General features: G+C 45.0%; 1 protein-coding gene across 1 annotated transcript in view; it reads left to right on the top strand.

Annotated features, from left to right (window-relative positions):
* LOC102368371 (sodium/hydrogen exchanger 2-like) overlaps positions 1 to 14,868 on the top strand; it is a 66,247-nt gene extending 51,379 nt beyond the window's left edge. Inside the window, exons 11-13 of the mRNA XM_006026989.1 lie at positions 3,849 to 3,915; positions 12,473 to 12,605; positions 13,224 to 14,868. Coding sequence (XP_006027051.1) covers positions 3,849 to 3,915; positions 12,473 to 12,605; positions 13,224 to 13,251 — 228 coding nt within the window. The 3' untranslated portion in view covers positions 13,252 to 14,868. The remainder of the gene's footprint in view (positions 1 to 3,848; positions 3,916 to 12,472; positions 12,606 to 13,223) is intronic.
* Positions 14,869 to 15,628: the final 760 nt, after the last annotated feature.

The raw sequence follows: 15,628 nt of genomic DNA, 5'->3' as shown, positions 1-15,628 counted from the left end.
CACTGCCAGGGTATTTAGTGGGAGAAGCAAAAGCCAGAACAGTTGTACAGTATTTGCAATGGCTTGTAAAAAAAAAAATGATGTGAGTGTACTACTTGCATTCATCTTTCAGACTTGTGACACAAGTAGTCACCCGCAGACACAATCACATGATCCTGATTCTGCCACAGGATCTTTGCAAAAGGATCTCCAATAAGTAGCATACATCATTATAGACCATGCACTGCAGCATCGATCTTTGTATTGTGTTGTTGGCATTACAAAGCTGAACACAACGTTAATTTTAAGCTTACAGTGACTGTCACTTACCATGTGTTGGTACTAACCACTCTTTTTTTTACTCTAGCTGAAGCAAATGGAAGTATTTAGATCCTGATCCTGGAAACACTGGGCACGTCTACATATGCATTCAGGCACTTTTTCTAATGCACATTAAATTTAGTACCTCCAATGTGAGGTACTAAAGGAATGCACATTAGACTGCCTTAACGCACAGTATTGAATGTGCATAGTTTTTAAGTAACGCTTAATGCGCAGTAGCCTATTTTACTGTTTATTAATATAACTGCACAGTTTTTTACATGACACATTAATGCGCAGTAAAATAGGCTACTGCAGATTAAAGCACACATGTAGATACGCCTGTTGAATCACAGAAATGTACATATGAGTAATGTAATACATGCAAGAAATCTCTTTGCAGCCAATGGAAGTACTTACCTGTGGGCAACTGCTGCTTTATTTGTCATATTTTACTACAGATAGGAAGACTATTGCTTTGTATGTGTTCTAACAAAGTCTCAATGCAATTACTTGAAAGTCCAAAATTAAGTCTTAGAAGGTTGCTGTCTCATAATAGGAACCAACGAATTAGAACATTTGAAATATTAAGGATGATTTTATTGTTTCAATTAAAGAGAAAAACACTTTGATAAAAAAATTGGTTTTTGACCCTTAAGACCAGTGAACTAGTTTTACATTTTATACCCAAGATTTTAAAATATGCCATTTAGACTTAGTTTTATGCCAACTTGGTACACATGTTCCATAATCATACAAAAAAGGCTTTATAATTAAAAAAAAAAATCCAGAACTCTAGCTAGAAACTGTTGAGAGCTAAATGCAGACAAATTCACAAATGCCACTTTACATGCCCCCAAGGGAAAAATGTGACTCTCAGGATTTATCTGAGGCATATCACAGATCATGAAACTAGAGAAACATCACCATCTTGTTCCTTGCAGTAGTCTATTCTGCATTTCACCACAAGATGGAACCATTACAATTATATTCACAAACCAAAACTGAAATAAAAGAAGCATGAAACAAACTTCTGTGTTTCATAAACTCTGTAACTGTTAAGAAGAATCTTAAGAATTAAGATGGAGATAGGACTTAGATGTAAGGGGATACTGTTAACACAGTGGTTCTCAACTGTTTTAGACCCAAGGCACCCTTTGTTAGACTCAAAGCACCCCTTGATAGACTCAAGACCCCCCTCAGAGAATGCCTGTTCTTAGCTTTACTCATTTCTTGACTATGGAAAATAGCAGAGTAATTCTTCTGTAGCAAAGAACTCAGAAAGATCACAACACACCAGAATGTTTTGATGCTATGGGATCCTATTTGAAATCTTTGGCCATATCCCAATGATCATGGCCATGCTGTTCTCCACCCTGCAAGGGAGCGGCGCAGGGTTTTTTTTGACCTCTGGATATCCAAGGGTGAAGAAAACCATGCCCCCCCCCAAAAAAGTGGAGGAGTGCACGTGGGGGCAGCATGTGTGGCTCAAAACTAGTCTGGCTGTCTAGAGCCACACTCCAGCTGCTGGCCAAGATGGCTGCTGCTACAACCCCAAGAGGACCCCAGTAGCCCAGCTAAAGCTGCTGGGGCCAGCCCAGTTCTCCCCTACCTCACCTGGGGTAACCTGCTGTGCACCAGAGGGCGTGTGGCACAGGCATTCCCTGGGGACAACTAGCAGTGGCACATGGTGTCCTGCTGCTAGTTGTCCCTGGGGAAACAAACGTCCACACCCATGGGGATACAGCCTTTGGGTTTATCTTTGGAGTCACATGTAGGTGTTTGCACACGTAGTATTGCAAGTCACCCCTACAAGGATCCTGGGGTACCCCAGGCTGCTGTGGCACCTGGTTGAGAATCACTGCTCTAACACTTTCAACACCAGTGAAATGTGGATGTCATCTTCCATTTTCAGTTTGCTAGAGAAAAGCTATTCCAATACCCTCAATAAGTTTTATGTTTAGAGTTAAATGAATAATTCAAAAAGAAAAATATATTTGATCCATTCAGTTCACATCTTTTTCTGCTCATGGATTGTCAGTGTGTATAGCATTTTTCTTGCATTTTTCATTTATTCTAAGTTATGTGATATTTCTTTGGGGATTTGGATGATTCTATACTATCTGAATTTCATGCTGTGCTGCTTAGATCAGGTCAGTTGCAGAGTCCCATGGTGGTGTTGCTTTTCCATAGTATCAGGTGAGAAGCAGAGAGAAAGTTTGGGACTCTTGGGGTATGTGGATCCACCAGCTATTGCCTGCTAGGACCCAAGTGTTGAGGGTCCTGCTACAGCCCTGAAACAGAAGTGCTATTCTTTATCAGTATAAAATTCTTTTTCATAATATGGGTTGTTTTAGGTAAGAGGTCAAAACAGGCTGTCATTATTGTTCTAGAGCCCTGACCCTGAGACCATCTGTTTTCTCTGAAGAGTTCAGTTTGGGGTCTTCGTTTTCTCCACCATGGAGTGAGAAATGTGCTGACAATTCAGGGATTAGGTTTCTACTTTTGATTGCTGTGGATAGGTATCACGAAGCCTAGTACTGGGCATATGCTGGTATTCTTGCCATGCAGGCTGACTATCCAGCCTAACACACAAACTCAGACCTGGTCCTGTCAGAGCATCAGTGCAAGAAACAATTACTATTCAGCACCCAGAAATTCTTGCCTGTGCAGCCAAGGAACGTAGCACTCAGCCTTCTCCTTCTGCTGCCAACACACACGCATGCCCCTCCCCATCTTAAGTGGCTCCTTTGGAGCTGTCTGTAAGCCATGGGGATAAATGACATACTGCCTGTAGTAATTATGTCAGAGTACTCCATGGAGCATGCTCTGAGAGTCGCTGAATGCTTTGGGGATGCCTTTCCAGGGAGCTAGGCCACTGCTGTTCAACCCGGAAACCATTGTTATTAAAATTGTCAATTGCACGGCAAGCAGTGGATTGAGGGCATCGGGTCCCTGGTTAAGGGAAAAAAAGGAACAAAACAAAACAGAAAACTGGGCTGGGAGGTGTCCAAAGTGATTTGGCAGCCTTGGCTTCTGGGCCTAGATGCCAAATCGCAGCTACATAAGGGACTTATTCCCTGTTTAAAAAAATACCAAACAATTCAGGCTGCATTGTGCTACCAGAAATGCATGAAGAATGAAGATTAGTTGTAAAGCAAAAAGGACCAAGCACTCATTAGCATGAGCTCTCTCCCTCACAAGCCTTCCACTGGCTATCTGGCATAAAGCCAGGGAATAAATGTACCTGGCCTGTCACTGTTTCTGTTCAGTCATAGCTGAGTCCTTCTCATTTCTGCCCTGAATCCTTTCCTGATAGTTTATTCCTTATGAAACAATTGTCAGTAAACATTCACCAAAAACTACCCTTGCTCTTATGAAACTTTAGAAGCATTTCATTTTGTTTTTCTTGTATATTCCCAGAAAAATTAAACAAATGGAAACTGAGTCCATAGGGACTGTAACTGGTTTGTTTATAAAACACAAATGCCATTAATGGATGTACAATATTAAAAAAAATATTAAAGCATGTTATTTCTTAATCACAGAAGGACGACTCCTATTCAGGACATGACGACTCTAGCTCAAAATATAAACTGTGCCGGTCCTTAACTGGTAAGTTGAAAATCTCATGAGTGATGAGGCTGATTTCCACCCCTCCCCCCAACCCCCACGGTTTAGTAAGGAAGATAACAGGGAAAATCTCCCTGAATCGCCTGGATTCACTAGACCACTCTTTGCTGGATGAATACCTGCTTTACACACACAACTATTTGCACATGAAACTGAGGCTGTAGTCAGTCAGCTTCCCCTGTTTATGTGCCAGTGCAGGTTTTGCACGTGTACGTTGTGACCATGCTCACAGTCTGTAGCATGTACAAACAGAAGTGGAGGCTATAAATATAGCCCTAACATATCATAGATTGGAAAATAAAATATGCAGTCTCAACAAAGTACTGCTAGCTAAAACAGACACCAGCTGTCTAATTTCCAACTGTCTGTATGTTATAAAGGAGGTGATTGATGACGGAGATGTTTCTTTGCTGTCTTGGATGTCCATAGTCAAGGCAAGGATTTAAGGTTTGCTGCCACTTATTCGTACTTCGTGGTCAGGTAGTTCACACTGCTGTTTGCATTACCCCTCCATTGTAGGGCAAAGTGTTTGGAAGAGGAGTGAGCTTGTGATCTTTTCTACATTCTGCATTGATAGAAGATGTGTTGATAAACAGAGGCATGTTCTGATGATTTATATGAGAATAACATAGAGACTTTGGGAAGTTGCTGTGATCAAAGTTGTAAATGGCGGCACCAAAATAAGGCATCCAGTTCTTGGATTCTCAGGCACTTAAATGTCAGTTAATGAACATGATAAGGAAGAAGGCATGGCTTTTTTAACCCTGTGACATTTAACCAATCTATGTGAGCAAAGCTGTAGTCACCCTCTATTCTTCTTTCATCCAGTGTTGTCCTTGGCCTTCTCTGGCACTGTACAATGAATATCCTTTTTATAACCTAGTCCACCTAGTGGAACCCCAGGTCTGGGACTACCAGGTGGAATGCCCCAGGGATGGGAATCCTGGTATGCTAGGGAACCTTGGGTCCAGTCAGGGCTTGGCTCCTTTGACACTTCCTGCATAGAGGCCAGGACTTAGAGTCTGCGAGCCTGGAAGGTTTGGACTTGTGGTCTGGGTTTCCAGGGTCTGTGGTTCTGGACCAATCTGTATGACAGGACTGCCTAGGAGCCATAGATTTTGGGAAGCCCCTGAAGTTGGTCAGTGAAACTGGTATTTTTGCCAAGGTCACTGATGTCATCAGGCATAAAGCTGACAAAAGTATCAATTCCACTGAGCAGCTGGGGCAACCTCCAGTTGGTGGGAAACTGGAAATTTCTAGTTGTGAGTTCAGTTTGGAAACCAGATTTCAAACACATGAAATTTCCTCTGAACCACGACCTGTGTAGCAGCCCTGGGCTAGCAGGCTGACTCCCTGGGCCCTCTGCCAGCCGGTCCTGGGTGCAAGTGAAGACGCAACACCTGGGAGCAGTAAACTCTGGTGCAATAATTACATATGTAGATGTGCCCATCCTGATGTAATTTACATTAATGTTAATGAGTCATATGTGCACATCTCCCCTTAAGAGTACCCATAATTTCTATTCCTTGTTTTAGCAGTGGAAACAGTTATCTTTCTATTATGGCCATCTTAGTAAATATCTCTGTTTGGGCCAATGCCTTCCATCCATTTGTTTGTTTTTCATGCTGTGTTCTAGTACTTTCATTATACCTGCATATCACTCTGACCGGCTCCTTTATCATACATAGCTAGCTAGTAAGGTAGCAAGACAGGTGCCTCTTTATCAGTTGGGATATATCAGCATCCAGTCCTGTAGCTCTCATAACTTTCTGGATGAACTCCTTTACAACAGGTTAATTATGCCTAAATAGTAACCGAGCCACATGTTAAAGTTAATTTAAAGCATGATAATCCAGTAAATGAACCACAATGTTATTCCATATAATATGTAACAACTTTCTGGCTCTTTTCTGTCATGTCTTAAACTGAGTATGTCGCCTGTTGATGGCGGCTCATCATAACCCATGGCCAACTCAGGTGAGTGTCATGGTTCAGCATGATGCAGCCCCAGGGTCCAGGACACAGCTGTCCTCGCAGCTTGATCCCAGGGTCTCCATGCTCCAGGACTTTTAAAACCCCATGTGCCACCCAGCTGGATGGTATGGGGAGGGGGCGGCAGGTATTAACTCTGCCCTAGGCTCAGGGACTCCAAGATCAGGCTGCGGCAGTCTGATCCATGAGTCCCTATGTGCTGAGACTTGTAAAAAAGCCAGCCAGAGTTTTGACAATCAGCTGATTGTTTGCTGGGAATGGGGACCTGACTGGAGCCAGTTTCAGATCCCCTTTCAGTCCACAGCCCCAAGTGACAATCAGCTGATTTTGTCAGTACCTGGTTTCAACTTGCTGGTGCAGGGGGATCCTGGGATCATGATCCTACACTGAAAAGAAAGGCATGATAGGCATTTAATCCCCAATCCCAAAACTGCATGTCCTGTCATGCACATGTGGTGTGTCAGGAGGCACAATTGTTGGGATTGCAGCTTAGATCCCAACAGGCCTTAAACCGAATGGCTGTCAGAGGCCTCATTTCCTACACACAGCTTTCAAAGAATCATCATCACATCCATCAACACAATACAGTCACCTCCTCACCTGTAGAATGTTAACAACACATTTACACTGAATGTAGAAATGGCTGTGCTCCAAGTTAGATGTATCCAGTGTCACTCAAGTTAACTGATCAGTAACAATGGGTGCATTTACCTGTGCACACTTACAGTGCAGTAACCTAAATTACTGCACAGTAACTATGGCAACTTATGCCGACATGGGAGTAAATTTGATACATGCATCATGCAGATTTCAAATTTACATCCAATTAGTTACTGTGCAGTAACACATGTGTAGATGTGTTACTGCGCAGTAACACGGGAGCTTGCAGCTGCAGCACTCCAGCAGGCTCCATGTGCCCCCCAGGACAGTCTGCAGGCTATGTTTGCTGGATTTGTCCTGCTTGAGAGCTGCTGCCTGGCCACAGGTGAGTGCTGCAAAGGGCTGCAATTTGCTGCACCCTTTCTCTAGCCCTGTGATTCCCCCAGGGCTGCTGGCCCTGCTGGCTGTACCACCAGGGCCAGCACCTGCTCCCCACTGCTGCTTACCCCCTGCCTCTCTCTTTGCAGGACCATGGTGAAGTGCCTTAGCAACGTGGCTGTGACCCCCCGGCCATGCCCCTGTCAAGGTTGCTGCTTCCACCCCTCCAGGGCCAGTTTCACAGGGTCAGCCACACGGGGGCCCTTCAGCTGATGCAGGGCATGACATCCTCCTCCTCCCTTGTGTCCAGCCCTGGCCCCATCTGTGTGTGCCTACCTGTCTAGAGCCCCAAGGGTGCCAACTGGACCCAGGAGGAGGTGTGCATTCTTGTGGCGCTATGGGGCGAGGAGGATGTCCTGAGGCAGTTCACCCAGGGTGGGCACTTGAATGCCCACATTTATGAGGCCTTGGCAATTGAGATGCCTGTGCTGGGCCACTCCCAGTTGGCATGGTAAAGTTAAGGACCTGTGGGCCCAGTGCGGGGCTGTAACTGGGCACAATCATCGGTCTGGTGGGGGCCCCAGGACCATGCCCTTCATGTGGGAGCTGACCTGCATTCTGGTGCCTTGGGAGCCCACACGCATGCCCCACCCTGACACCTCTGGTGACATGTCACTGGAGGAGGGGTCCTTAGGCTTTCAGCGCCCTGCCCTGCACTCCTCCCAAGCTGCTGCACCCACTGGCAGTCCGGTGAAACCTTGCCAGTGGTTGCCTAAGCCTTGGGCTTGCCCTGCAGCTGGCCACAGCACCACCAGCTATCAGCAGCACCAGCTTCTACCTGTGGGGGGGCATCCCTGGCCAGGCACCAGCTCCCAGCCCACCGGAAGCCATGGACACTGGGTGGAGCCAGATGCCACCTGGCACAGGGAGTCCCATGTTGAGCCACCAGCCTCTCTGGCTCTGGACATATGGTAAGTCTGTCACTGCAGGGTGGGCCCTCCAAGTCCCCACTCCTGGCTGCAGCCCCAGCCCTGCCCCCCCACACTTGTCTGGTCTACTCACACTCCTCTGGCCCCAGGTTCCCCCCCGCAAGCATGCAGAGATGTGAGACACAGATCAGACCTTTACTGATCAGTCTGTGTCCACGTGGCTGGAAGGGTATGGGCCTCATGCACCAAGGAAGGCGTTGATCCCAGTGGTGATCTCCTCCTTGGCAGCTGGTGTCAGTAATGTGTAGTGCTGCAACAGATAGCCCTCCAGGCAGTGGCAGAGGTTCTGGGGCAGGCCAGGTTTTCCCTCTGCACTGTTGTAGCTCAGGGTCCCAATCCAGGAGTACAGGTGTGCCCACGGCACCAGCAGGATCAGCAGCAGCAGGGTGTAGTGGCCTGGGGAGCCCTCTACCTGCACAAACAGCCCATTGTGCACCGCCCATGGCATGTGCAGCAAGGGCATGTTTGGAGTGCAGTGGTGGCATGGTGGGGGGGCAGCCTTAGGGTGCCTCCCCAAAGAAGCCCTCAGCAGGGAGGGAGGGGGCATGTCCAGCCCCATACCCCAGTTGTCTGGGAGTCCCATGCACCCTGAGCCTGGGCACCAAGGGCTGGGTGGTAGTACAGCAGAGCAGTGGGCCTGCAAGGGTGGGGGGTGGCTTCAGTGGTGGCTGGAGCCATGGCAGCAAGTGCTGCCAGAAGCTTGGCCTGGTGTGGCCTGAAAAGGGGAAAGGGGAGGCAGGTAGCTTGAGGCCAGCCCCTGGGGATGGGGGGCTTGGGCAGCACCCACCTGGGCCCAGGTCTGCCCAGCCAGGTTACCATGGTCCCTGGACACCCACCTGTGGTTGACCTCCAATCCGAGATCAGGCAGTGCAGGGCTTATGGAGCAGATCATCTTATCTCTCAAATGCTGTAAACTCTCACAGGAGCCTTCTGTCTCTTGCTTCTGCAGGGCTAAGATCTGCACACAGGGGAGAGGCTGCAGGAGCCCACAGGACCACCATCTCAGGCTTGCTGCCACCCATTGCTGGTGCCGCCCAGAGGTACCAGCAGCACAGCCAGGATGGGACCTGCATGCTCCGGTGGCTGATAGTCCCAGTGGAGGGCTGGGGGTAGACAAGTGGGCATGGTGGAGGACCTTGCCCGGAAGGAGGTGCAGCTCTGGGCATGCTGTGCCCACTGGACAGACTTTCTGGCCCTGGAACAGTAATGCATGGAGCTGCTAGAACAGCAGATGGTTGCCCAGAGGAGGCTGTGCCCATACCCCACCATGCCTGGCCACCCACCCTGGCTCTGCAGGGCTCCTGGGTCCCAGCCACTGCCTCTCAGCTAGCCCCCAGCAGCACCCTGGAACAGGTCCTGCAGTGCCTGCCAGCTGCAGGCATCCCTGCCCTATGCCACAGCCCCTGTACCACGGGGAACTGGATGCAGCTGGGGTGCTGGCCACCTGCCACCAGGCTCTCCACACTGAGTGGCCCCACCCTCCATCCCCTTACAGATGGACTCAGGGCTGGGGTCAGACACATGAAGTGTCTGTGATGTTTGGGGAATAGGGTTTTTATTATTGGTGGGTGGGGAGGGTGGTGGAGGGGCACTGTGTGTGGTGGGGAGGGAGGAAGGATGGGGGTTTTGTTCTATTATAAAGTTTGTACACTTTCTTCTACAGGTGTGTCTTGGAGTGGTGCTGGGGGTAGCCAGGAGGTTAGGGGTTTGTGGGCAGCGGGGCAGGTGGGTTGGAGTGGGGAGTGCAGGAGAATGGGGTCAGCCAGAGCCTCCTGCAGCCGGTGCCCTGGGTCTGGCTGGTGGGTGTGTGGCTCCAGCAGGTGGGTGTGTGGGCCTGGCTGGGGCCTGGGCAGCGGGGCCTGGTGGCAGGGGCCGGGCTGGAGCAGTGGGGCACTGGGTGCTGCTGGCAGGGGTAGGGGCAGGAGCTAGAGCAGCCATGGTGCGGGGAGGCAGGGAGGGCGCTGCCACATGCTGCCCCTGTGCTGGGCACACAGCTTCCGCGTAGGGGAGGGCTGGGCAGGGGTGTGCGTTTAAGATGGCTGCCAAGTGCTGGCAACTGCCTCTGGCCTCAACATGGCTGCCAAGTGCTGGTTGGGCACATGACAGGTTGCTCTGACTTGGGATTAAATCTAGTTCCAGTTGCCTACGTGTGTAGATGCCGGCCTTATTCCTGCTTACTGTGCAGTAACTTTAATGTGATGTAAATGTACGTGCAGACCCTCCCAGTGGTAAACAACATGGTAACTACAGTTCAGTAGGAACAATTCATAGATTCGTAGATGTTAGGGTCGGAAGGGACCTCAGTAGATCATCGAGTCCGACCCCCTGCATAGGCAGGAAAAAGTGCTGGGTTCAGGTGACCGCAGCCAGATGCCTATCTAACCTCCTCTTGAAGACCCCCAGGGTAGGGGAGAGCACCACCTCCCTTGGGAGCCCATTCCAGATTTTGGCCACTCTAACTGTGAAGAAGTTCCTCCTAATGTCCAGTCTAAATCTGCTGTCTGCTAGCTTGTGGCCATTATTTCTTGTAACCCCCGGGGGCACCTTGGTGAATAAAACCTCACCAATTCCCTTCTGTGCTCCCGTGATGAACTTATAGGCAGCCACAAGGTCGCCTCTCAACCTTCTCTTGCGGAGGCTGAAGAGGTCCAGTTTCTCGAGGTCTCCCCTCGTAGGGCTTGGCCTGCAAGCCCTTAACCATATGAGTGGCCCTTCTCTGGACCCTCTCCAGGTTATCCACATCCCTCTTGAAGTGTGGTGCCCAAAACTGCATGCAGTATTGCAACTGTGGTCTGACCAGCACCCGATAGAGGGGAAGTATCAACTCCTTGGTTCTGTTTGTTGTGCACCACACAAAAACTTGAGTTAAAATCCCCAGCAACTGTGGAGCTGACTATATCAGCCCTGCAGCTTTCTTCCTGCACAAATTATTAAAAAAAAAAAAATACTTATCCTCCTGATTCAGGAAACCAGTCCTGTTCAGGAAAGCACTTACCCATGTGTTTTGCTTAAAACATAGGTTTACAGCCTATTGAAGGCAATGGGACTTACATATAGACAGTTAAACACATTTTTAAGTGCTTTTCTGAATTAGGGCCTATATTGTTTATTGTTTGCTGAATGTCAAAAATGCCCTCTTAAGCCACCTATAACAAAACAGCAAACATGGAAGGATCCAAGGCTCAAAACTTGATGTGTTCTCTGAAGCATATCATCAGTTATGAGGTAGCTAAAAGCTTACTTTTCACATTCAAAATGTTTAATATTAATGAAGAATCAAACGAATCTACATTCTATATAAAGAAACTCAGGCTTGTTGTTTCTGGAGAAGGTGTAAAAGAAATCCCTCAACATGCAGAGAAGCAGTATTGTTTTATGCTTTGAACCAGAACTCAAGGTACAGTCTCTAAGTCTACTAGAGACACCCTGTGTAAGATATTGAGCACTGTGAGTTTTTGCAATACTTAGCACAACATTATTTCGCAGGATTTTTTCTGCCAATGTGTTACAGTGGGAAAATTCAGCATTTGTTAATCCTTAAGCTATTACTTCTTCTGGAGTGATGTGTGTGTTCAGCAGAGAGGATGGCTTTTGTTTTTAAATATAGAGTGTTTCTGCACTAAGTGTGTATTGTACCAAATATATGAAGGAATATTAGCGAAATAAGGATATTTCTCTTAGTTTTTTGCTTCTTTATTTCCCCTGTGATTCGTTCTTCTTTATTTAAACTTTTGAAGCAAATACCATTTATTAAAACAAGCTCAGGACTTAGTAGTCACCTATTTGTAGCCAGATGCATTGCTACCATGTTCTAGGATGTTGCAAGAGTAGGTAGAAGGAATGCAGCTGTAGGAGTCCATAACAACATCATAAAGAGCTTTTAAGATACGCTGTAGGCACTTTAATCTTTTAATTTAGTTATTTAAGCCACATTGCTCCCCAGCAAAGCACGGATGTCATGTAGTGGTTAAAGCAGAGAGAGAGGAATCAGAATCCCCGGATTCTGTTACAGTCTTTGCCGTTGAGTCAGTGTGACCTGAGGCAAGTGTACGCATGACAGATTGAGGACATACAATGGAGCGTGGAATCCATCCAAGCCATTAGCTGTTTGTTCTTTGACATGCCCACTTAGATGTACTGGAGGACATGTACATCTAACTGCTTGTTTTGGGGGCATCCCAAAATGAAATGTTCTTCTGCCATGAGACCAGTACAGTACAGCTGTTTCTTTAACAAGTTATAAAAAAAAATGTTCTTTGGCATGAATTATTTGCCTTATAACATTCTGACTAAGCATGCAATGGTTACCAGTGGGGACTGACAAAAGAATTACTGTATTTGATCCCTGACTCAATAACATATTTCAAAATTCAAAGCAGGGTTCAGATTATATTATTTTTCCTTCTATCAAAACAGTGTTGCTTGACTGCTAATTGTTTTTGTAACTAAAAGGTGATCTTTTTAACTGAGTTCAGCCCAGCAAACAAGTCATAATTTAAACTTAGCTTTAAATATTTCTGTGTTGATTGACAACTGGAAAAAAAAATTTCATTAGAGTCTGTGTTTTCCTTGTCTCTCAGTGAGGGATCCAGAAAAAGAACCATGTGTGAAATACAACCGATCAAAGTCTGCCTGCATCATCTTACCTCTACAGGCTGCCTGTGCCGAGAGGGTTAAGAAAGAAGAAACAGAAAAAAACACACCTTCAGAAATGTAAGAATGCAGCTCTTCTTCTGGTCTCCTACTGATGGATCTGACTGTGTTTCTCAGTGGTGTAGAAGAAAATTTGTTCATCTTACTTTATAAAGGAGTCAGCCATGTGATCATGTGCAATCATGTAAATAAGACTATATGTATTCTGAGCGGTATTAACAGGGATATCACAGATGGGGCAAGCAACCCATTCTGTGCTGGCAGGGTCTCTACTGAGACATTGCTTTCATTGCCAGGCACCACACTTTAAAAGGGACATAAAGAAACTGGAAGGAATTCCAAGAAGAACACCAGCAATGAAAGATGAACATTTGACAATAATTAAGATTAGTTTCAGATTAATAAACCTGGTTTGTTTGGAAAAAGACTCAGGGATCAGTCTAAAAATACAAAAAAAAAAAAAGATGTTCACTAAAAAGAACAGGTATTGGCTCCTCTATATTTTTCTTCCTTCTATTTATAATATTTTTTGATGAAAAAGCTGCTTTTTACTTCTGGAATTGACCCAAGTGTTTGTCCCTGCCATGAAGCAAAACCAGACATGTTCTGTGATTCTTCCTCTGAAGTAAGTTTCCCTCCTCTTCCCTTTTTTGGTACTTGTCTGTGTTGTTGCTACAGGCCGTGGTTCCCCATCAATGACTCCTAGCACCTGGAAAGCTTCAAATCCTACATGAGAGCTCCAGACAGCACAGACTCTTCAGTAGAAATGGCTCCACTAGTATCGTTGTTGTTGGCAGGTAGAATACAAAGTCTTCTCTAGAAAACTTTTGCTCCTGCTGCTGCTACTAAATCTTTGGGGTATAAAGCAGGTCTGAGAAGGAACTTTTGAGAAGACTTGTATAACAGAGTGAGCTCTACTAAATGATGCTGCTGTTGGAGAAGGGAAAGTAGATTCTGCTACCAACTCAGATAAAAGTTAAGGGGAGAGAATAGTAGGGAGGATGTGAGGATGAAGGAAGTGGGAGGCATCAACAGTTTGGGTTATTGCTCTTAGAAACTACAAATAAGCATTCAGTCCTTTGAGTTTTGCTTCTCCAAATCAAATCAACTCAAATTCCCAAGCAGGTCAACCATGACTAACATTGTCCCTTTCCTTTCTCTGCCCATTCATCTTCATAAAGAACAGAAATAAAGTTTAATCAAAACTAGGAAACAAAGAGATCCTTTTGCAAATAAAAATTATAAATGAATTTTGGCAATCCTCATTCTTCTCCCCTGAGGTAGTGCTGGATTTTCACAGCCTGTCTTTTCTGCATATGGTAACATAGCAATAGCAATTTCAGTATAATTCTGTTGTTGTTCTAAACTACAGCATGAGTATGTTGGTTACTTAATTCAATCTCGACTTCCTTCACTGCCATACATGCTTGGCTTGAAAAACTGCTAATCTTATGTTGTAATATAAAATACCCACCATATATATGTTAATTAAATATAATATGTTATTGGAATGTCTCAGAGTTCTTACACACCTGCTTATTTAAGTTCAGATGTGCTTGAAATCAGGAACAGAAGTCCAATAGGCTCCAAGGGTGCAGTATGAACCACTATACTCTCATGATCCTCCGTCTAAATAAAACATAAAATGGCATATTCAGGAGATCCATTTCGTGTAGAATAGAGCTCAGTTTTGCCACAGTAAAGTATCAAAACTAAGCCAAACAAGTACAGTAAGAAAAAATGTAGTAAAGTAGGTCTTTTCCTTGACATTAGTAAGAAAGCATGAGAGAGAGGAAAAGAATATGAAAACAAAATTTTGAAGGAGGGCCTATTTTTGATCATTCATGATGAAAATCACAGTAAAATAACTGCAACCTGACTTGTTGTTTACCTAGTTTAACTTATGTACACTTTATATCAGTATGTTTTAATAGAGCATTTATGAAAATGATCAGTTTCCTAGTCTTTCTCTAGATAGCAAACCAAAGAGAATTCAGTATTCTAGCCATTTTGAATCCAAAGATAGACACTTTAAAACCCCTTAAGCTGTTTTGGGTTTCTGCTCTTGGGTTTTTGGTACTCTTTCCTGGGCAGTTTATCTGTATCTGTGATGTATCATCTTTATGTTCTGCTATGTATCCCACAGTGTTTGAGGTACTAGTTAAAACAAATAATGATTTTTCTTTTATATAACAAATTTCATGCCTTGTTACAAAACCCCTTCTCTTTGGTATTATTATCAAGCAAGAGACTTGTCAGAGATGTCAGTTTTATTACCTTCCAGTTTTCTTTGCAGAGCTGCAGTTAGCAGTCAGTTAGTAATTTTCCTTCAGAAAATCTTTCTTTCTTTTTTTTTTTTTCCAGAAAATACCATTCTTGCAAATCGAATTAAAAAATTCTATCTTGCTGAAAAGTTTTCGTTTTCTTGAAGGAAAATATAAAATATTCTTTGTTTGAGGTCAGTTTAACTGGAAGTCAGTCTTTTCCTTGACATTAGTAAGAAAACGTAAGAGAGAGGAAAAGAATATGAAAACAAAATTTTGAAGGAGGGTCTATTTTGATCATTCATGATGAAAGTCGCAATAAAATAACTGAAACCTGACTTGTTGTTTACCTGCAGTTTAACTTACGTACACTTTATTTTCTTTTATTCAGCTGACCCCAAATATTTAATTTTGTATGAACTTTCATTTTCCAAACACATTACGTATGGGGCTTGTAGTCTGGGTATCCATACTCCACTAGGGGCTTCACATCTTAGAATAGTACAACTTCCACAAAGTTGCGTTTGTATTGAATTGTGGGGAGTGTAGTCCTCCAGAGAGCTTGCTCTGCAGTAGACAATGATTGATGACCCAACATTCAACATCCATAAAACAGTAGAAAAATGTGGATAAATGTTGCTTTCTTTCAAAACATAGCCATTTGGGTCACTTCAGTGAAACAGGACAGTTCAATGCCCGATATCTGAAAACAGTTCAAGAAAAATATTGAGATAAAATTTGTCACAATTTTGAACAGACAGCCTTTAGGCTATTGGTGCTGAGAAAAATTCAAGTTTTGGTCTCATTTTTTTGGGGGGG

Source organism: Alligator sinensis, unplaced genomic scaffold (genome assembly GCF_000455745.1).
Source record: "Alligator sinensis unplaced genomic scaffold, ASM45574v1 scaffold666_1, whole genome shotgun sequence".
Taxonomy (NCBI): domain Eukaryota; kingdom Metazoa; phylum Chordata; order Crocodylia; family Alligatoridae; genus Alligator; species Alligator sinensis.
This window is presented reverse-complemented; position numbering and strand designations above follow the sequence as displayed.